The sequence below is a fragment of the Loxodonta africana genome, chromosome 17 (assembly GCF_030014295.1).
Source record: "Loxodonta africana isolate mLoxAfr1 chromosome 17, mLoxAfr1.hap2, whole genome shotgun sequence".
Classification (NCBI taxonomy): domain Eukaryota; kingdom Metazoa; phylum Chordata; class Mammalia; order Proboscidea; family Elephantidae; genus Loxodonta; species Loxodonta africana.
In genome coordinates, this window is record NC_087358.1 from 59,619,785 (window position 1) to 59,642,740 (window position 22,956).

The window sequence follows — 22,956 nt, forward strand, 5'->3', positions numbered from 1 at the left end:
CAGTGTCAGTTAATTGGGGAAAGGATAGTCTTTTTAACAAACGGTGCTGGCATAACTGGATATCCATTTGCAAAAAAATGAAACAGGACCCATACCTCACACCATACACAAAAACTAACTCCAAGTGGATCAAAGACCTAAACATAAAGACTAAAACGATAAAGATCATGGAAGAAAAAATACGGACAACATTAGGAGCCCTAATACAAGGCATAAACAGAATACAAAACATTACTAAAAATGACGAAGAGAAACCAGATAACTGGGAGCTCCTAAAACTCAAACACCTATGCTCATCTAAAGACTTCACCAAAAGAGTAAAAAGACCACTTACAGATTGGGAAAAAATTTTCAGCTACATCTCCGACCAGCGCCTGATCTCTAAAATCTACATGATTCTGTCAAAACTCAACCACAAAAAGACAAACAACCCAATTAAAAATTGGGCAAACTATATGAACATGCACTTCACTAAAGAAGATATTCAGGTGGCTAACAGATTTTTTTTTATAACAGATACATAAGAAAATGCTCTTGATCATTAGCCATTAGAGAAATGCAAATTAAAACTACTATGAGATTCCATCTCACTCCAACAAGGCTGGCATTAATCCAAAAAACACAAAATAATAAATGTTGGAGAGGCTGCGGAGAGATTGGAACTCTTATACACTGCTAGTGGGAATGTAAAATGGTACAACTGCTCTGGAAATCTATCTGGCGTTTCCTTAAAAAGTTAGAAATGGAACTACCATACAACCCAGAAATCCCACTCCTCAGAATATATCCAAGAGAAATAAGAGCCTTTACACCAACAGATATACGCACACCCATGTTTATTGCAGCACTGTTTACAATAGCAAAAAGCTGGAAGCAACCAAGGTGTCCATCAACGGATGAATGGGTAAATAAATTATGGTATATTCACACAATGGAATACCACACATCGATAAAGAACAGTGATGAATCTGCGCAACATTTCATAACATGGAGGAACCTGGAAGACATTATGCTGAGTGAAATTAGACAGATGCAAAAGGACAAATATTGTATAAGACCAATATTATAAAATCTTGAGAAACAGTTTAAACTGAGAAGAACACATTCTTTTGTGGTTATGGGGGGGAGGGTGGAGAGGGTTATTTACTGACTAGATAGTAGGTAAGAACTACTTTAGGTGAAGGGAAGGACAATGCTCAATACAGGGAATGTCAGCTCAACTGGACTGGACCAAAAGCACAGAAGTTTCCCGGATAAACTGAATGCTTTGAAGGTCAGTGGAGCAAGGGCAGGGGTTTGGGGACTATGGCTTCATGGGACATCTAAGTCAATTGGCAAAACAAATTCTATTAAGAAAACATTCTGCATCCCACTTCGAAGTGTGGCGTCTGGGGTCTTAAATGCTAACAAGCGGCCATCTAAGATGCATCAATTGGTCTCAACCCACCTGGATCAAAGGAGAATGAAGAACACCAAGGTCACAAGTTAATCATAAGCCCAAGAGACAGAAAGGGCCACATGAACTAGAGACTTACATCATCCTGAGACCAGAAGAACTAGATGGTGCCTGGCCACAACCGATGACTGCCCTGACAGGGAGCACAACAGAGAACCCCTGAGGGAGCAGGAGATCAGTGGGATGCAGACCCCAAATTTTCATAAAAAGACCAGAGTTAATGGTCTGACTGAGACTAGAAGAATCCCGGTGGTCACGGTCCCCAAACCTTCTGTTGGCCCAGGACCGGAACCATTCCCAAAGACAACTCAACACACAGGGAAGGGACTGGACAATGGGTTGGAGGGAGATGCTGATGAAGAATGAGCTACTTTTATCAGGTGGACACTTGAGACTGTGTTGGCATCTCCTGTCTGGAGGGAAGATGGGACAGCAGAGAGGGTTACAAAGACTCATTAGGGGGAGAGTAAACGGGAGTATGTAGTAAGGTGTATGTGGATTTGTGTGTGAGGGACTGACGATTCGTAAACTTTCACTTAAAGCACAATAAAAATTATTAAAAAAAAAATTAGTCTTAGAAACCGCATGGGACAGTTTTACCCTGTCCTATAGGGGCACTATGAGTCAGAATCCACTTGATGGTAACAGGTTTAATATTAACCCCTATTATATGTGTGGTTATTCTTGTCACCTACATGTAACCGAAGCTCTCCAGACTCACGTTATGTATCACTTCGCTGTCCTCTACATACGCATAGTGGACCGAGTCTCAGAGCTGGCAACTCTTGGGTGTGAATCTCGTTTCTGCAATTATTATACGCCTTCTACAAATGGAAATCATTGAGGAAAGAGTAGGTAGACTTGGAGGATCAATGGCCCCTTAAAACCACCCTAATTTCCAGAGAAAATGTTAGGTGTTTCAAACTGCTGGGGATAATTTTTCCTGACATTCAAAACATGCTTTCATACCATCAGTTAGCTCGTTCCAAGACTAGCCCAAAGGCCTCACATACGTTGTGAATATTTCTTTCGTCTGCGCTGAAAAGATAAGGCTTCGCTTGCAGTCCAAAGCGAGGGGATTAAGTAGAAAAGTCCTACATCATAGTGTTTACTTTGAGTTGAGCACTGTGTGAGTTTCTGAGTGGGGAGAAATGCAAAAATAATCATTCAGTACTCTGAAATAACGAACATTATCTTGGGCCACAAGCCTAATAACCAGAGCACAATAAAAGTGAAAGTCACAAGAAAGGACGCGGGGCTTGAGATCCACGGGACCCCGAGGCTCTGGGGACCGTTCGCGCCCGGAAACCTAACACCGACACCGTCCCTCGCCCCCTTCCCACGCCGTGGCGCCCCCGCGCATGCGCACACTGCCCAGCTCGTGGGGGGCGGGCCCGGCTGCCATTTTGCAGCGCGCGGCCGTCACCGCAGCCGCCACTCCCCGAAAAGCGGGGTTAGGGCGATAGCGTCCTGCTTAGACCGCCTCGTCTTCCTCTCGTCAGCCCTCCTCTGGCTGCCCAGTCCCAACTCTAGGCCAATGAACTGACCCATCGCCCTCGGCCCGCCTCATCCCGGTGCCCACCCGTCAGCGACACGGAGCGCCCGGGCACACTGCCTCCCCGCCGGCCGCGATGCCGAACGTGCAGCTGCCGCCCAAGGAGAGTAATCTCTTCAAACGTATTTTGGTGAGTCGCCGGAGGCCGCGCTGTGGACTCTCGGTCGACCGGGCCGGGCGCCACGAGCGGTCTGGCGGAGGCGCCTCCGCGAGCCTCGACTCCACTTCTTTGTTTGTGTCTGAGCCCGCAGGACCGCAGGACCCGACTGCCTCGCCTCGGCCCGGCCCCGCGTGGCCGCCTGCGTCCCCGACCAGCCGAGAGGGGTTACCCGAGCCTTTCTTCCGCGCACTTTCTCCCTCTGCAGCGGCCCACCCGGCTCCCGCCGCGCCCTTTCCAGAAACTTCACGCCTGCCTCCGCAGTCACCCTGGGCAGAGCCGTTTTGGCCCGGTCGTGGATCCCTTGCCCTCTGCGGCGCCTTGCGGCCGGATTCGCAACCTCTTCCCCCAATCCCCGTATTTCTTTTGCCGGTGTCATTATTCATTGCTCTGTGTTTAGTTAGTTGCATAGCGCACCCTGATACCTATTAAAAGTGGGAGCGATGCAGTGGCAGGGTGGAGCCCCGTTTTATACTGGTTACGGGAAAATAAAACAGGGAACCCTAGGAAGGCAAGACTGGCACCACGTCCCTCTGGGAGCGAGTTTTGCAGGTTTTCAGAGTAGAGTAGTTACCTCTTTGGGGAATGATAAGTGACTTGAACTGCATTTCTAAGTTACTCAAACATAGCTCTTTGGATATTTTAACTCGCACTGACCTTGCCTTGACTGATTGAAGCCGCGTGCACTTGCTAATTTTGCAGCTGAGATGAGCATTTATTGTGTTTCCGAGCAGAAACCTGACAAATGTCCAAGCGGCTGTTGGATTCGAACTGCCGACTTTTTGGTTAGCAGCCAGGCTCTTAACCACTGGGCCACCGGGGCAGCTTTGATGATGATGCCTTGCCCAGCGGGGAGGTTTCAGTGAATTGTGTGCCAGCGTCCCTGGTGCCTTCGTGGTTTTTCTGGTTCTGTTCTTCCGGAGAGGAGAGGCAACATGCCTCTGCTTTTCTGTGTCCACTGGGAACCGCAGATCTTAAACTAGTTTTGCTAATACATCTCTGACTTCTCTAGTTGCTCCTTTCGTCTGAAAACAGGCCTTTAGATTTTAAGGATGAATTTATTTATTTAGAGCTTATTTTGATTATATTATTAGCCACTGATTAACTTCACTGTAAATGAAACACTAGTTTTAGAATAGTTTTAAGTGTTATCGGTGACAAATAAAAATTAATGGTATCTGTTTTGTCTCAAACAAATGGAAACTTCACACTTAGTCTTCAGAATATTAAAATAGATACATCATAAATGGGATGAAAAATTTGTCTCACTTTTATACGGTGCTTAATGTCGGACATGGAGCCCTGGTGGCACAGTGGTTAAAGCGCTCAGCCGCTAACTGTAAGGTGAGCGTTTGGAACCGAGGAACTACTCTGCAGGAGAAAGACTTGGCAATCAGCTTCAGGAAAAAGATTTACGGACCTGGAAACCCTATGGAGCAGTTCCACTCTGCACTATAGGGTTGCTGTGAGTTGGAATCAAATGATGGCAGTAGGTTTGGTTTTTTGGGTAATGTCGAACAAATAATAGAAAAGTGTAAAAATTGGGCTTTGTATTTTTCAGTTTGTAGCTTACCCTCGTTTTCTCATACCCTCAATATTTTTCACAGCATGAAATGGGGAGAAGTGAATTTTTTTATGCCGTCATTTTGTTTTGTGTTTTTTAGTTTTTGGTCTGGGGGATCTGAAACATTGTTAATGAAAAATTATCTATAAATTGTTAGCTGGATTGCAGGACATTATATCTAAAATTGTACATAAAAGATGGTGAAACGTTTATTTTCTCTTGGTAATGATGTTTTCTAGTTCGAATAATGTATAAATGGCATAAAGAAAAACACTTGATTTAAGTTACGAAAAAGTTGAAGCTACTTTTAAGTTACTTTATCCCTGAGTAGACTGGGAAATACTAAACATTTTATCTCAGTATGTAATGTTTATTATTAGGTTGCATGAATTTAGGAGCTGTTCTACAAAGTAAGGAACCCTGGTGGCGCAGTGGTTAAGCGCTGGGCCGCTAACCACTGACTATTGGAATCCACCAGCCTTTCTACGGGAGCAAGATGTGCCAGTCAGTTTCCATAAAGGAAATTTTATGGGGGCAGTCCTACTGTCCTATAGGGTCACTATGAGTTGGAATTGACTCCTTGGCAACAGATTTCATTTTTGGTTTCTGTAAAAGTGAATAATTTTATCGTCTCACAGTTGGAGTAAATGTGGGTAAAAATTTGCTAGAGCAAATTGCATGGCAAACTGGAATCTCTATAATAAAATTATTTTACAAAATATGTACATTTTTAGATTTTGTTGTGCTTTAGGTGAAAGTTTACAGTGCAATCTCTCCAACGTTTGTTATTTTCTGTTTTGTTAATTGGTGCTAGTAACATCAGTGTGAGATGACACTGACCTTGTAGTTTTGCTTTGCATTTCTCTAATGGCCAATGATCTCGAGGATTTCCTCAAGTGTTAGCTGCCTAAATGTCTTCTCTGGTGGAGTGTCTGTTCACATCCTTTGCCCGTTTTTAAATTGGATTATTTGTCTTTTTGTTGTTGAGGTGTCGAAGCTTTGTATGTATTTTAGAGATTAGACCCTTATTGGATATGTTGTAGCCAGAAAATTTTTCTCAGTCTGTAGGTTTTTTTTTTTTTCACTCTTTTGGTGAAGTCTTTTGATGAGCGTAAGTGTTTTTTAGGAGCTCCCAGTTACCTACTTTATCTTCTGGTGTTTGTGTATCGTTAGTTACGGTTTGTATTGAATTTATGCCATTATTAGGGCATAAATTGTCCCTGTTTTTTCTTCCATGATCTTTATCGTTTTAAGTTTTATATTTAGGTCTTTGATCCATTTTGAGTTAGTTTTTGTGTATGGTGTGAGGTATGGGTCCTGCCCCCCCCCCCCACCCCCACAGGTGGACATCCAGTTTTACCAGCACCATTTGTAAAAAGACTGTCTTTTCCCCATTTAATGGACTTTGGTACTTTGTCAAAGATCAGCTGACTAAAGGTGGATGGGTTTACATCTGGGTTCTCGATTCTGTTTCATTGGTCTATGTGTCTGTTGTTGTACCAGTACTAGGCTGTTTTGACTACTGTGGCCGTGTAATAGGTTCTGATATCAGGTAGTGTGAGGCCTCCTACTTTGTTTTTTTCTTCAATAATGCTTTGCTTCTCCGAGGTCTCTTTCCTTTCCATATAAAGTTGGTGATTCATTTTTCCATCTTGTTAAAGAATACTGATGATATTTGGATTGGGATTGCATCGTATCTGTAGATCGCTTTGGGTAGAATTGACATTTTCACAGTGTTGAGTCTTCTTGTCCATGAACATGGTATGCATTTCCATTTATGTAGATCTCTTTTTGGTTCCTTGCAATAGTGTTTTGTAATTCTCTTTTGTATAGGTCTTTTATGTCCCTGGTTAGATTTATTCCTAAGTATTTTATCTTTTTAGGGGCTGTTATAAATGGTGTGGTTTTCCTGATTTCCTTTTTGAAGTTCTCTTTGTTGGTGTTTAGGAATCCAACTGATTTTTGTATGTTTATGATGTATCCTGCAACTCTGCTGCACCTGTTAGTTCCAGCAGCTTTCTGGTGGAGTCTTTGGGGTTCTCTACGTATAGGATCATATCATTTGCAAGTAGGAATAGTTTTACTTCTTTTTTTCCAATTTGGATGCCTGTTATTTCTTCTTTTTTTGTCTTAATGCTCCAGCTGGGCCTTCTAGCGCTGTGTTAAATAGGAGTGATGATAGAGGACATTCTTGTCTCTGTTCTCAGGGGGAATGCTTTCAGCCTTTCTCCATTGAGAATGATGTTGGTTGTTGGTTTTGTATAGATATTATCTTGCGCAATTTCCTTTCTATTCCAATTTTATTGAGAATTTTTATCAGTAACGGGTCTTGGACTTTATCAGATGCCTTTTCTGTGTCATTTGAGATGGTTATGTGATTCTTTTGTTCTATTTATGTGGCAGATTACATTGATTGATTTTCTAATGTTGAACCATTCTTGAATACCTGGTATGAATTCCACTTGATTGTTTTGTATTCTTTTTTTGCTACGAGGCTGAATTCTCTTGGCCAGAATTTTGTTGAGAATTTTTGCATCTGTATTCATGAGAGATACTAGTATGTAATTTTATTTATTTACTTATTTATTTGTGGTGTCATTGCCTGGCTTTGGTATCAGGGTTATGCTGGCTTCATAGAATGAATTCAGGAGTATTACTTCCTTTTTTATGCTTTGGAGTAGTTTGAGTAGTACTGGTGTGAGATTTTTCTCTGAATATTTGGTAGAATTTGCCAGTGAATCCATTCAGGCCAAGGTTTTTTTTTTTTTTTTTAATTCCCTCTTTAGTCTCTTGTTATGAGTCTGTTCAGATTTTTGATCTCAGTTTGTGTTAGTTTGGGTAGGTAGTGTGTTTCTAGGTTTTCAAATTTGTTCGAGTGCAATTTTTTGTAGTGTTCTGTTATGATTCTTTTTATTTCAGCTAGGTCTGTTGTATTTCTCTCACCCCATTTCTTATTTGGGTTATTTGCTTCCTCTGCTGTTTTTCTCTTGTCAGTTTGTCTACTGATTTGTTGATCTTTTAAAGGAACCAACTTTTGGTCTTAATTTTTTCTTTTGTTTTTCTGTAGTCCAATTATTTCTGTTCTAATCTTTATTATTTCCTTTCTTCTGGTGCCTGTGGGCTTCTTTTGCTGTTCTTTCGTATTTGTTTGAGTTGTAGGGCTAACATTTTGATTTTGCTCGGTCATTTGTTTTTGATGTATGTTTATTGCTGTAAATTGACCTCTGAGCACTGCTTTTGCTGTGCTGTATGTTGTGTTTTCACTTAAAATTATTTTTTTAAGTTTGATTGGTAGACCAAAATGCGTTGCTACCAAGAATAAGGTTTTTTTCAATTGTCAAGGTAATGAAACACACTCACACGAATTCACCAGCCATCTGTTGCATACTCTGCATGGCGTACACTTGTCTGTCTGATTCTTTAAACTGTTGTTAGGTGCTGTCCAGTCAGTTCTGACTCACGGCAACACTGTGTACAACAGAGCAAGACACTGCCCGGTCCTATGCCATCCTCATAATTGTTGTTACGCTTGAGCGCATTTTTGCAGCTACTGTCTCAGTCCCTCTCGTTGAGGGTCTCCCTCTTTTTCGCTGATCCTGTACTAGATGTAGCATGATGTCCTTCTCCAGGGACTCTGGCCCCTCTTGATAACATGTCCAAAGTATGTGAGATAAGGTCTCGCCATCCTTGCTTCTAATGAGTGTTATGGCTGTGCTTCTTTCAATATAGATCTGTTTGTTCTTCTGGCAGTCCGTGGCATATTCAATATTCTTTGCCAACACCATAATTCAAGGGCATCAATTCTTCTTTGGTCTTTTTTATTCATTGTCTAGCCTTCATATGTATGTGAGGCAATTGAAAATACCATGGCTTGGATCAGGCACTCCTTAGTCCTTAAAGTGACATCTTTTCAATACTTTAAAGAGGTCTTTGCAGCAGTTTTCCCCCAGTGCAATGTGTCATTTGATTTCTTTAAAAAAAAATTTTTTTTTGTGTGCTTTTAAGTGAAAGTTTACAGTTCAAGTTAGTTTTTCATACAAAAATTTATACATACAGTATTATGTGACCCTAGTTGCTCTCCCTGTAGTGTGACAGCACACTCCTCCTTTCCACCCCGGATTTCTTGTGTCCATTCAACCATCTCCTGTCCCTTTTTGTCTTCTCATCTTGCCTCCGGACAGGAGCGGCCCACTTAGTCTCACGTATATTCTTGAGCTAAGAAGCACTCTCTTCACAAGGATCATTTTATGTCTTATAGTCTAGTCTAATCTTTTTCTGAAGAGTTGGCTTTGGGAATGGTTTCTGTTCTGGGCTAACAGAGAGTCTGGGGCCATGTCTCTTGGGGTCCCTCCAGTCTCAGACCATTAATTCTGGTCTTTTTACTAGAATTTGAGTTCTGCACCTCGCTTTTCTCTTGCTCCATCAGGGACTCTCTATTGTGTTCCCTGTCAGGGCTGTCATTGGTGGTAGCTGAGCACCATCTAGTTCTTCCGGTCTCAGGCTGGTGGAGTCTCTGATTTATGTGGCCCTTTCTGTCTCTTGGGCTAATATTTTCCTTGTGTCTTTGGTGTTCTTCATTTTACTTTGCTCCAGGTGGATTGGGACCAATTGATGTATCTTAGATGGCCGCTCACTAGTGCTTAAGACCCCAGATGCCACTCATCAAAATGGGACGCAGAACATTTTCCTAAACTTTGTTATGCCAGTTGACCTAGATGTCCCCTGAAACCATGGTCCCCAGACCCCTACCCCTGCTACTCTGTTCCTCAGAGTGTTTGGTTGTATTCAGGAAACTTCTTAGCTTTTGGTTTAGTCAGGTTGTGCTGACTTCCCCTGTATTGTGTGTTGTCCTTCTCTTCACCTAATTCTTACCTTCTATCTAGTTCCTGGTTAGGAGGGTAAGGAGGGAGGGAGAGGGATTATTCGTTTGATTTCTTGACTGCTGCTTTCAAGGGCTTTGATTGTGGATCCAAGTAAAATGAAATCCTCGACAACTTCAGTGTTTTCTCTGTTCATTATGGTGTTGCTTATTGGTCCAGTTGTGAGGATTTTTGTTTTCTTTATGTTGAAGTGTAATCCATACCAAAGCCTCTGGGCTTTGATCTTCATCAGTAAGTGCTTCAGATTGTCTTTACTTTTAGCAAGGAAGGTTGTGTCATCTGCATATCGTAGGTTGTTAATGAGTCTTCTTCCAATCTTGTTGCCTCATTTTTGTTCATGTAATCCAGCTTCTCAGATTATTTGTTCAGCATACAGATTGAATAAGTGTGATAAAAGAATATAAGCCTGACACACGCCTTTCCTTATTTTAAACCACGCAGTATGCCCTTCTTCTGTCTGAACACGTGCTGCCCGGTCTAAGTACAGGTTCCTTATGAGCACAATTAAGGGTTCTGGAATTCCCATTCTTCCCAATGATAAAAAAAAAAAAATTTTTTTTTTAACTTATAATGATCCACACAATTGAATGCCTTTGCATAGTCAATAAAACACAGGTTAAACATCTTTCTGTCATGATGTGCTTTAAGCCATGATCCATCTGTATTTTGAGTGCCTTCCAACTTGAAGGGCTCACCCTCCAGCAGTATATCAGACAGAGTTCCGCTGCTATTCACCAGGTTTTCACATGCCAGTTTTTACAGAAGTAGGCTGCCAGGTCTTTCTTCCTAGTCTGTGTTAGTCTGGAAGTTTCAGTAAAACCCTGCTGGTATTTGAAATACTGGTGGCAAAGCTTCCAGAATCACAGCAACATGGAAGCCAGCACAGTACAACAAACTGACAGACACATGGTGGATTCTTTAAACTAGCCAATAGCATTAAAATTTTTTGTATTTTGGAGGTACTCTGTGCTCTCTTATAGATGGGAAAAATCAAACTCAGGAGTTATAAATGACTTCAGTGTCCAAGGTTCTTAGTTTGATTAGTAGCAAAGTTGACTAGAATCTTTTATCTTTTTGCTGACTACCATGTTTCCTTACTGAACTTTGAATTTTCTTTAACCAGAGTACTTGAACTTTGTAGGCAGACTACCTGGGTTTGAATTTTGACTATGATATGGTAATATCTGTGAAAGCCGGAACCTGTGTAAGGCATAAACCTGTCAGAGAAAGAAAACCAGTATTTTCCACTAAAACGAGTGATAGAAGAGTGGTAAGACTGCACCCCGTCAAAGGTGGAAAACTTGTGAGACCCAGAAAAACAAGGCAGTCATGTCAAGACTCCCACTGTACTAACTGGATAACCCCAGTAACTGTGTGCCTCAGTTTTTCCATCTAAAATGGAAATAATAGTATCTCATATGCTTTCCAGGATTAAATGAGAAGAGTGCCTGCCATAAAGTAAATGGCTCCAGTAAGTGTTAACTGTTACTGAAAGTGAAGAGAACTTGAAGCACTTGTTGATGAAGATCAAACAACACAGCTTTCAGTCTGGATTACAGGTCAACATAAAGAAAACAGAAATCCTCATAACAGGACTAAAAAGCAACATCATGATAAATGGAGAAAATATCGAAATTGTCAAGGATTTTATTTTACTGGGATCCATAGTTAACACCCATGGAAGCAGCAGTCACAAAATCGAACAATATGTTGCACTAGACAAATCTGCTGCAAAAGATCTCTTTAAAGTGTTAAAAAGCAAAGATGTCATTTTGAGAGCTAAGGTGCACCTGACCCAAGCCATGGTATTTTCGGTTGCCTTATGTGCATTCAAAAGCTGGACAGTGAATAAGGAAACAGAAGAAGAATTGATGCCTTTGAATTATGCTGTTGGCAAAGAATATTGAATGTACAGTGGACTGCCAGAGGAATAAACAAATCTGTCTTGGAAGAAGTATGATCAAAATGCTCTTTAGAAGTGAGGATGGCATCATATGTACACCCATGTTCGTTGCAGCATTGCTCACAGTAGCAAAAAGATGGAAACAACCTAGATGCCCATCAGCAGATGAATGGATAAACTTTGGTACGTACACACAATGAAATATTACGCAGCGTTAAAGAACAACTATAAATCTGTGACGCATCTGTTAACACGGGTGAATCTGGAGGGCATTATGGTGAGTGAAATAAGTCAATCACAAAGGGACAAACATTGTATGAGACCACTACTGTAAATACTCATGGAAAGATTTACACACAAAAAGAAACAATCTTTGATGGTGAGGAGGGAGGGAAGAGGTGGGAATGGAAAAACACTTAATAGACAATAGGTAAGTGGTAAATTTGGTGAAAGGTAAAAGAGTACACAGTACTGGGGAAACCATCACAACCTGTGCAAGGCAAGGTCGTGGTAGCTCCATAGACATATCCAAACTCCCTGAGGGATTGAATTGCTGGGCTGAGGGCTGTGGGGACCATGATCTCCGGGAATATCTAGCTCAAGTGGTAGCATAACATATTTTATAAAGAATATGTTCTACATTCTACCTCTGTGAGTAGCGTCTGGGGTCTTAAAAGCCTGTGAGCAGCCATCTGGGATACTCCACTGGCGTCACCCCTTTGGGAGCAAGGAATAATGAAGAAAACTAAAGATACAAGGAAAAGATTAGTCCAGAGGACTAATGGGCCACATCTATCACAGCCTCCACCAGACTGAGTCCAGTACGAGATGGTGCCTGGCTACGACCACTGACTGCTCTGACAGGGATCACAATAGAGGGCCCTGGACAGAGCTGGAGAAAAATGTAGAACAAAATTCTAACTTAGAAAGACAGACCAGACTTGCACGCCTGACAGATACCGGAGAAACCCTGAGAGTATGGCCCCCGGACACCATTTCAGCGCAGCAGTGAGGCCATTCCTGAGGTTTATCCTTCAGCCAAAGATTGAAAAGGCCCATGGAACAAAACAAGACTAAAGGGGTGCACCAGCCCTGAGGCAGGGATAGGAAGACAGGAGGGAACAGGAAAACTGGTAATAGAGAACCCAAGGTTGAAAAGTGAAAGTGTTGACATGTCATGGGGTTGTTAACCAGTGTCATAGAACAATGTGTGTATTGTTTGATGAGAAACTAGTTTGTTTTGTAAACCTTCATCTAAAGCAACGATAAAAAATATATAAATAAATGTTAAAATACAAAAAAAAGTGAGGATGGCGAGAATTGTCTCTTGTGCTTTGGACATGTTATCAGAAGGGCCCGGTCCCTGGAGAGGGACATCATGCTTGGTCAAGTAGAGGGTCAGTGAAAAAGAGGAAGACCCTCAACAAGATAGATTGACACAGTGGCTGCAACAATGGGCTCAAACATAGCAACAGCTGTGGGATTGGCACAGGACTGGGTAGCATTTCGTTTTGTTGTACATAGGGTCACTGTTAGTTGGAACCGCCTTGACAGCAGCTAAAAACAACAAAAACATTTACTGTTACTAGTATTACAATGATTAGTACTGCTTCCAGACTACTTGAAAAGTCAGAAAACAATACAGTATTTCTCCTCCTGTGCTCCGACAGTTTCTTTTGCTGTTTTTCCTCTTGTCATTTGTCATATGAACACCTGTTGTCAAAACTCGCATGGTTACTTTTCATTGTTTTTTAATCTTTTCGGGATAGGTAGTTGTCATGGATTGACTTATGTCCCCCCAAAAATGTTTCAGCTTACTTAGGCCATGATTCCCAGTATTATGTGGTTGTCCTCCATATTGCGATTGTAATTTTATGTTAAGAGGATTAGGGTGGGATAGTAACATCACCCTTACTCTGGTCACCTCCCTGATTGAGTCTAAAGGGAGTTTCCCTGAGGTGTGGCCTGCACCACCTTTTCTCTCTCAAGAGATTAAAAGAAAGAGAAGCAAGCAGAGAGTTGGGGACCTCATGCCACCAAAAAAGCTGCATCAAGAGAAGAGTGCGTCCTTTGGACTCGAAGTCCCTGCGCCTGAGAAGCTCCTCAACCAGGGGAAGATTAGGGACGAGGACCTTCCTCTAGAGCCGACAGAGAGAAAAAGCCTTCCCTTGAAGCTGACACCCTGAATTTGGACTTTTAGCCTACTTTGAGGAAATAAATTTCTCTTTGGTAAAGCCATCCACTTGTGGTATTTCTGTTATAGCAGCACTAGATAACTAAGACAGCAATACACTCACATGGTTCAAAATTCAGGTTTCTCCTGGTCCTTTCCTCCTAACCACCCATTTCCTTTCCCCATAGGCAATCAATATGTCTCAAATTAAACAATTGTTTTTATGAAGTCTTTTCTAATGCTCCCTTTCTTCCCACCCTTGCTCCAAGGATTAATTACTTCCTCCTTCATTGCTGGTACATTTTGCCAGAACTTAGTAGGCTGTATTTTTTGAGCAGCTTTTATTTGTCTAGGCCCTGGGGATGTATGGATGTTGAAAGGTAGAAGCCCTGTTCTCATGGAGTTTGCCTTCTGGTTGAGGATGCAGACAGTAAACAAGTAATCAGATAAGAATTTCAGGTCATGATAGCACTGTGAAGATAAAAAAGTAGAGAGTGTGTGTGTATGGGTGATAAGAGACTGACAGTATTAGATACAGTGGTCAAGTGACATGTGAGGCTCAGATGATAAGGAATCGCCATCAGAAGACCTAGGGAAGACCAGATAGAAAGAACAAAAGTGCAAAGGCCCTGAGATGGGAATAAACTTGGCATGTTGAGGAATGGAAAGAACACACAGTTGGGCTGGACAACACATGTGAGGGGAAGAGTGGAAGAAAGTGGGGTGTTCTCTTGAAGAAGATAAGGTAGTCTTTTGTGATCAATGGCTGCTGAGAACAGGCATTGATTTCTTAACCTGGCTGTTATCATTTATTTGGGAATAAAGGTGTCGCTTATGTTTGCGTTAGACTAATGATGGAGAGACCATGGTCTTTGGAGTCATGGTCTTGGCAGTTAAGGTGAGATGCTTCCAGACAAGTTTTATGAACTCTAAGTTTCAGTTTCCACATCTATAAAGTGAAGGTAATGTACCTTAAGGAATTGGCTTTGAGGATTAAATATGATATAAAAAGTTTTATACAGGCACATAGTAGCTGCTTAGTAAATGGCAGTATTTTGTGTGCCTTGGTTCCATTCTTATAGGAGCAAAAGCTTTTAATGCAGTTTCTAAGTTTTTATGAATTGTTATCCCATATAGTTTTGCTTTTGAATTAAAAAAATTTTTAGCAGTGTTGGTTGACAGTTTAATTCCCTGTTTTTTAGATGTCTTTTTTTGTTGTTATAGTCTAGAAAAGTCAAAATATTCTTAGCTTCTAGGACAATTTGGTGAGGAATATGGGACAGAAGCACTACACTTCATGTTATAACTGATCATAAAACAACATAAAAAATTTTCCATCACATTTTTTTGAATTCGTTTGGATCTTGAATTTAGAATTTATAATGAAAAGTTGCTCCATGTATATTCATTTTATAAAATAACATGGTTAATATTTCTTTACAGAAGTGTTATGAACAGAAGCAGTACAAAAATGGCCTCAAGTTTTGCAAGATGATACTTTCGAACCCAAAATTTGCTGAACATGGAGGTATTGTCTCATTTGTGAGAGATAAAATTGTCCTGGGGAAATGTAATTCCAAAATCAGACAGATGGGATGTGTAACAGTGAAAGAAGAATGACTTGGCCTTGAAGCTCTCTATGAGAGCACATCCATGTTCAATATTTTGACCTATGTTTCATGTGTCTTACTCTAGATTAATTTACTTATGCCCAGGTATACATGCAATGTCTTTTAGATGAGAAGTGGTTGGTTGATGTATGGAGTTAAAAAGTGGACGAGGTATATACCACTGTTCTTATAGACCTGAATTTCCTGTGTCACTTTGAATAGTATTTACGTTTATACGGCAGTTTCTAGTGTATAAATGAGAACAGTATTTTCAACAGTGAAGTTGCAGTATGAAGATACATTCAGAACATTTTATCCTTTGTTAGGTGTGTGCTTTTTATGTATTTACTGACCTTAATATATAAATAAGATACTACTGCTCTACTGTTAGATGGTGTATCTTGAGTTGTTTTTCTAGTACTGGTGGTGGTAGTACATATTTGTGTCATCCTTTCGGAAACCCTGGTGCTACGGCTGCTAACCAAAGGGTTGGCAGTTCGAATCCACCAGGTGCTCCTTGGAAACTGTGGGGCAGTTCTGCTCTGTCCTATAGGGTCACTATGAGTCAGAATCGACTCGACGGCACTCGGTCTGGGTTTTTTGTCATCCTTTCTCACTGGTGGCCAATGTTTGTTAAAAGGATGAATTAGGTTAGAACGCAAGTAATGGTCCTATAGCAAAGCAAAGTTAACTGGGGTCTCTGAAACTTTTTAGTTACAGGACCCTTGTCCAGATGTGAGCTTGTGGGGAAGTTCAGTATCTAAACAGATAAAAGATGCTTGATTGTAGGAGCCTGGGCTGCTTGATCACCACTTTTCGAAGGCAACCACAAGAGTCCACAGAGCTCAATTTGAAAACCACTGATCTTGCCCAATTCCTTTCTTCTGGATTATTTAGAGAATTATTTCATCCTAAGCCATCTTTCATTATCATTTGAACATATTTTTGCATTATCGCTTCCATAGTTCAGTCTTGTATTCTTGAAATACAAACTGATGTTAATTAGCTGGAATAAAAACCTCCTGTCAAAACTGAAATCTGTTCCAATATTAAATATGTCTTTAAATTGTGTATAGATCTTTAAGGGGAAACCCTGGTGGCGTAGTGGTTAAGAGCTACGGCTGCTAACCAAAAGCTTGGCAGTTCGAATCTACCAGGTGTTCCTTGGAAACTATGGGGCAGTTCTGCTCTGTCCTGTAGGGTTGCTGTGAGTCGGAATTGACTTCACGGCAACGGGTTTTGAGTCTTTAAGAGAGATTGATTGCTTTTGTAGAGGGTAAATCAGATGATGATTTAATGAGAATTGATCTCAGGTGAAAGCTGTGGGACTGCTAAAATAGACTTAATTCAACAAAGACTCACGTGCCTGCTGTTTTTTTGGTAGAATAATTTTGACTCTAATAAAGTTTTCTCAAGGACAGACAGCATTTTAGCAGCTTAGTCCCAAACTAAGGAATTTCAGAAAGAGCTCGGGCTACGTTTTAAGCAAATATTTATGTATAGTTTCACTTGTTGTACTTGGAGAGAAGTTCTTGTAACTATGGGATTAAAAAGATGAATAATGGTGGAAGAGGGAAGTGGGGAGTTACTGCTTAAGGGGTACTGAGTTTCTGTTAAGGGTGATGAGAAAATTTGAGATTGGATAGTGGTAATGATTGCACGATATGGTGAATGTAATTAATGTCACTGAATTGGACATGTAAAAATGGTTCAGATGGCAGATGTTTTCTTACATATATTTTAACCATAATAAAAACGAATAATAAAGCATTGGAGCAGTAATAATCCTTCAGATCTCAAATATTAAAATTAAAGAGAAAAATTAGAGTCTTGTGTAAATAGAGGTTAAAATTATTTTTCAGAGACTTTGGCTATGAAAGGGTTAACACTGAATTGTTTAGGAAGGAAAGAAGAAGCCTACGAATTTGTTCGTAAAGGACTGCGCAATGATGTCAAGAGTCATGTCTGTATCCTTTTATAGTAGTTGAATAGTTCAGTAAATGGAAAATATATGAAATTAATTTTTGGTAATTCAAATAAAAAACTTTACTATGAAAAATTTAGAACGTACATGAAAGAGTTTAATGAACTCTGTACCTGTTATTCAATTCAGTGATTATCAACATTTTATAATATCTGTTTCATCTATTCCCTTTCCCTTTGTTTGAGTTTTTTAAAGAAAATCCCTATACAGCATGTGTGTGTTTACTGCAGTTGTGCTTAGTGTGAGCGAATAGTTACTTTAATAACTATATATGAACTGAACTCATTGTTTTGTTGCACATCCATGAACTAAGTGAAACTTTGCTATTGTTCCAAATACTGACCTAGTTATTTACCAGTATAGTAAGATTTGAGCCCTTAAACTTTCTTTTAGAAATTTTAGAGGAAAAATTTGGAAGAAACTTATTTTAAAACGGATTTTGTTTAGTATTTTTTTATTTGGTTTATGACATTATATTGGTTCTTCAGCTTGGTTTCTGTTGCACTGGGGTATAGCTGTTACTTCACTGGACACTTAGAAATGGTCTTAGTAGTATTTTTACATATTTAGCTTAGGGGTCCTTCAAAATACGAAATACTCATTTCTTTGTCCCAGTGTGTACACCAGAATGAAGAGACAGGGCATATAAGTATGTCAGTTTTTGTTTGTTTTGCTTCAAGATATGCTAAGACTTTAATTTACAATAAAACTTAGTTTTTGTGATCTTTTTCAGTATTATTAATCAATTAATTAGGGTTACATGTTATTTTAGGGTTGGGTGGATGAAAAGTTACTGTTTTAAAAGATAATTGTAATTTTTGTACAATATTTTATTCATATATAGTGATGAGGGACAAGTAATTATTGAGGTTGCTGGGGTGGGTAGTAAAGTGAAGGAATAGACGGTGGGGAATGTAAAGAATTTTTACCAAGATTTTCTAAGGTTAAATGTGTGATGAAAAATCTCAAACACATACAGAAGTAGGGAGAATAAAATAATGAAATCCCGTGTGCCCATCTTCCACTTCAACACTGTAACAGTTGTCGACCACGGCTGTTTGTTTCACCTTTAACCACCCCTTCACTGCCCCCCTCTATATCCCAGATCATTCTGAAGCAAATCCCAGACAAAGTACCATTTTGTTAAGGTAAGTTTTGTATTAGTTGTGTAGCATAGTATATTCTAGTATCTGTGAATGTCTCTTTTTCCTTAACTTATTAGGTTGGCATGTATATGGACTCTTGCAGCGTTCTGATAAGAAGTATGATGAAGCTATTAAGTGTTACCGAAATGCCCTCAAATTAGATAAAGACAATCTACAAATTCTGAGGGATCTCTCTCTGTTGCAGATCCAAATGCGAGACCTTGAAGGTTACCGAGTAAGTACTTTAGCCTTAAATATGTATGTTTTTATAAGATACAGTATTAAAGCATGTGAATTTAGAATGAGGTGAACATAGGCTGAGATCATGTAGATTTGATTGCTCATTACAGTTTGTTGTGCACATTGCTGTGTACTAGATTCTTTGTGGGTTTGACATTTTACAAGTTTGGTCAAACCAATAGAACTTTTATAATTGAAATATAAACACCAAACAGAGTAAAACAAACCAGTTGCTGTCGAGTTGACTTTGACTGATGGCAGCCCTGTGTATTTCAGAGTAGAGCTGCACTTCATAGGGTTTTCAGAGCTGTGACCTTTTAGAAGCAGATCACCAGGCCTTTGTTTCACAGTGCCTCTAGGTGGGTTTGAACTGCCAGCGTTTTGGTTAGTAGCCCAGTGCTTAACCGTTTGTTCCACCCAGGGACACCTGAAATAAAAACACAGTAAACATTAATTCACTTTTTTTATTTTGGGTTAGTAAATATAAAACAATGTGAGAACGATTGCCATAAATTGGTCTTTCTGTAGTTCAAACCCCTTCCGACTTGCATCTTCAACTCTTTTCTTGGCATCTCCGTGTGCTTACTCTTATTCCACTTAGTGTCGTGAATTCAGTACGTCCAAAATGTAATTCTCACTTTCTTATGTAAAGACAGTCACCAACTCTTAATAGTTTTCTTAAGTAAATCTTTCATGTTTTTCTTACTTTGCCTTATACTGCCATAGAAATCTTTTACCCCATGTCTAGATTATTGAAGCAGCTTCAAGGGCTCTTCTGAGTTTAGTAATAGCATTATTCTTTAAGATTGTGTGATTTTCTTCAGCAGTGCTCATCAGTCTCTGTGTTGTGGGAATTAAAATAAGTTACCTTTAGGAATAAGGTGAGGAAATTAAAAATATTGGCGAGAGAGTGGTTGCTAAGCTGGGTAGTGAAACAAATGAAGATAAAAGAAAACTGGTGGTGAGATGTGAAGAACCCAAGGAACTAGAAGTCCTGGCAATGTCAAAGAACAAATGAAGGAATGTCACCAGGCCAGAGTGTTGTCGAAAGCGTAGGAGCTGTGGTCAGAGAGTGAGATGTCTTAATTTATGATTTCTGGGTGGCGATAAAGTCCAGGATGTGGTTGTGAGAGTGGGCCCCTGAAGAGATAGGTTGTTGGATGAGTGATCCACGTTAGTATTGTGTTTACCCAGGATAATGGCAGGATTTGAGAGAGAAGAAAGCCAGGTGCCAAAGACTATAATTTGAAGGAAGGAGGGGGAGTGACAGAAGCAATGGTGAAAATAACGGGTGGTAGTGGTTAATGTCATATGCAGTTAGGATTCTTCATGAGATCTTGTTCCTCCAAGCAGTTATACTTTCCTAAAATTTGGAAGTGGTAATGAGTTATGAAATGCGGAGGCTGTGTAGGGAGGATGGGCTTTTTTTTTTGGCGAAGGTATCTGAATTCTTCTTAGGCAGCCATGGTGGAGTTTCTGGTGGTTTGTCCCCAGTGTCATAGGTGATGATTTGTCTTAGCAGTGGCAGCAGTAGTGTTTCTGCTACAGGAGTCCCGTTGTGTGTTTGGGTGTTTCCCTGGCTTTGTCTACCCTGTCTGCTTTTATTCCTAGCTGTGAAGCATTCAAGCTATGGGATCCGTTGTGACAATATAAATACATTGTAATTTCCCATAACAATTTTATAAATAACAATTTCAGTTTAAACAGCTGTCTTTGTCTCTGTTCCAAGATGTTTAATTACCAGAAGAAATCTCATTGCATAGAGGTAATTTTTTATAAGACAGCCCAAAAATGTGGGCTCCAAGGACAGCTTTAGTACAGCCTTACAGTGAGCATTACAGGGTGTTCTAGAACTTAAGTAATATTTAAGATAAGGACTCTAAGGTGTATTTCTATTTTATTCTAGAACTGATACTTGATTGAATTTATTACTGTGGTATTAAATATAATTGTTTTCTTAAAACTGACGAAATATGTTTTGAGAACGTTAAACACCTTTTGAAAATTAAAAAATTCTTTTTTGAAGGAGACAAGGTACCAGCTTCTTCAGTTGCGTCCAACACAGCGTGCTTCCTGGATTGGATATGCTATTGCATACCATTTGCTAAAAGATTATGATATGGCATTAAAACTATTAGAAGAATTTAGACAAACGCAGCAAGTAAGAACTTTAACATTTTCTTGTATTTTTACGAACTAAAACAGTTGACTTCTAAATTGCCTCTCCACCCCCATATATGGATTCAAGTTTTTGAAACTTATGGAAAAACTTGAAAAAAATTTTTGAATTGGAACAAGTTTAGACCTAGACCTCTGAATACAAAATAAATATTATAAAAATCTCTGTACACTGTGATTTCAACAGTATTTGGATAAAGAAAGAAAAATATAAAAAAGAAAATATCTTTGGGGCTGTGGGAATATTTTCTTTAATATACAGCTTATATTTTATGGAAATATATGTTTTTAATATATATACACTTATGTACCACCAGGAAACCCTGGTGGTGTAGTGGTGAAGTGCTATGGCTGCTAACCAAATGGTCGGCAGTTGGAATCTGTCATGCGCTCCTTGGAAACTCTATGGGGCAGTTCTACTCTGTCCTGTAGGGTTGCTATGAGTCGGAATCGACTTGATGGCACTTGGTTTGATTTTGGTTTTTTGGTTTATGTACCACCAGAGAGATTAAATAGATGCTAACATTTTGCTTTAATTGCTCCAGATCTTCTTCTTTTTCAGAGAAACAAAATGATATAGAGATAGCTGAAGGCCTGCCATGTGGGTCTCCAGAGGTAACCAGCATCCTCAAGTCGGTGTAGATCGTTTCCAGTCATGTTTACATTGTGTATAAATCCTCAAAAGACACACACTGTTATTTTGTGTACTTAAAAATTTACTGAATGTTAAGCAGTTTTTTTTATTCGACACTTCAAAAAATATATATATCCATGTTGATACTTGCAGGGCTAGTTTATCCATTTTTAACTGTTTGGTTTTTGTCTAGGTTTCTAATACTGCTGTAACAGAAATACCACAAATGGGTGACTAACAAACAAATTTATTTCCTCACAGTTTTGGAAGCTAGAAGTCCAGATTCAGGGTACTGGCTCTAGGGGAAAGCCTTCTCTGTCTCTCAGCTCTAGAGGCAGGTCCCTGTCTCTGAGCTTCTGCTCCTGGGCAGTCTTACATGTGGCTTGGCATCTTCCTTCCCCCATCTCTGCTTCTTTTGCTTGCTTGCTTAGTCTCTTATATATCTCAAAAGAGATTGACTAAAGATATAAAAAAAAAAAAAATACCCCACACTAATCCTGTCTCATTAACATAACAAGAACTGATTCCCAAATGGGATTATGATCATAGATACATGGGTTAGTATTTGCAACACAATTTATTTTGGAGAGGACACAGTTCAATACATAAGTGTACCATTATGTCAATAAGCCATAGTTTATCCATTCTACTTTGTCCTTATTACAAATAGAGCTGTCATGTTTATACTGTGTATAAATCAGATATCTTTATTTTCTACTTAATGAGTAGTCTTGTTTGTTGTTCCGTTGGCCACATTTGTCTTGAATGTGTACCTGAAAATGGAATTGCAATTGTAGCTTTGTTCATGTCACTTCACCTTTATTAGGTGTCATATTATTCTCTGAAGTGGTTGTACTGATTTATACTTGCACCAGCAGAGTTTTACAGTTCTTGATTGTCCGCATCTTTGACACTTGGTGTCAGATTTATTAGTTTTTGCCAATTTTATGGATGTGAAGAGGTTTATCTCATTTTCTTTTAATTTGTGTTTCCTTGATTATTAGCACAAATATCTTTTCACATATTTATTGACTGTTGGTGTTTTCTCTGAATTGCCTGATGATACCTTTTGCTCATACTGCCTGCTTAGCTTATTGATTTGTGGGAAGTTTTTCTTTTTGATATATTCTAGATAATAATCTTTTGTTAATAGGAATTGTAGGTATCTTGAACATTAGATCTTTAATTTCTGCTTATGAGGAGAAGGGAAGTAAAGAGGGTTATTTTGTTGAACTTCTAAGTGTTACAACGTTTCATAGTATTAGAGATCTAAAGTTGTGTTTATTTCAGATTATTAGTATATGAATTGGATTAGAGTGAGAAACTTGCTTAAATGGACTAGAAAACATGTAATTGGAGAACTGTTTGGATGAGAAAGTTTTCTACCTCATCATAAGGGTAAAAAACCTTTTAGTTTTTTTGGGGGGGGTTTTCTTTGTTTTTGAGATATAATTTTTTTTAATTCTTTTTATTGTAG

At 39.5% G+C, this 22,956-nt stretch overlaps 1 protein-coding gene across 8 annotated transcripts in view; it reads left to right on the top strand.

The window, feature by feature from the left end:
* The first annotated feature begins 2,858 nt into the window (after positions 1 to 2,858).
* Positions 2,859 to 22,956, top strand: part of NAA16 (N-alpha-acetyltransferase 16, NatA auxiliary subunit) — a 106,478-nt gene continuing 86,380 nt past the window's right edge. Inside the window, exons 1-6 of one of the 8 annotated variants that reach the window (XM_064270067.1) lie at positions 2,860 to 3,141; positions 11,042 to 11,792; positions 15,132 to 15,216; positions 17,161 to 17,265; positions 18,505 to 18,662; positions 20,694 to 20,828. In XM_064270067.1, coding sequence (XP_064126137.1) covers positions 11,685 to 11,792; positions 15,132 to 15,216; positions 17,161 to 17,265; positions 18,505 to 18,662; positions 20,694 to 20,828 — 591 coding nt within the window. In that variant the 5' untranslated portion in view covers positions 2,860 to 3,141; positions 11,042 to 11,684. Of the gene's footprint in view, positions 3,142 to 3,185; positions 11,793 to 15,131; positions 15,217 to 17,160; positions 17,266 to 18,504; positions 18,663 to 20,693; positions 20,829 to 22,956 lie in introns of those variants that run through there. The other 7 variants (XM_010592582.3, XM_064270068.1, XM_023551247.2 and 4 more) reach the window with 7 other exon arrangements.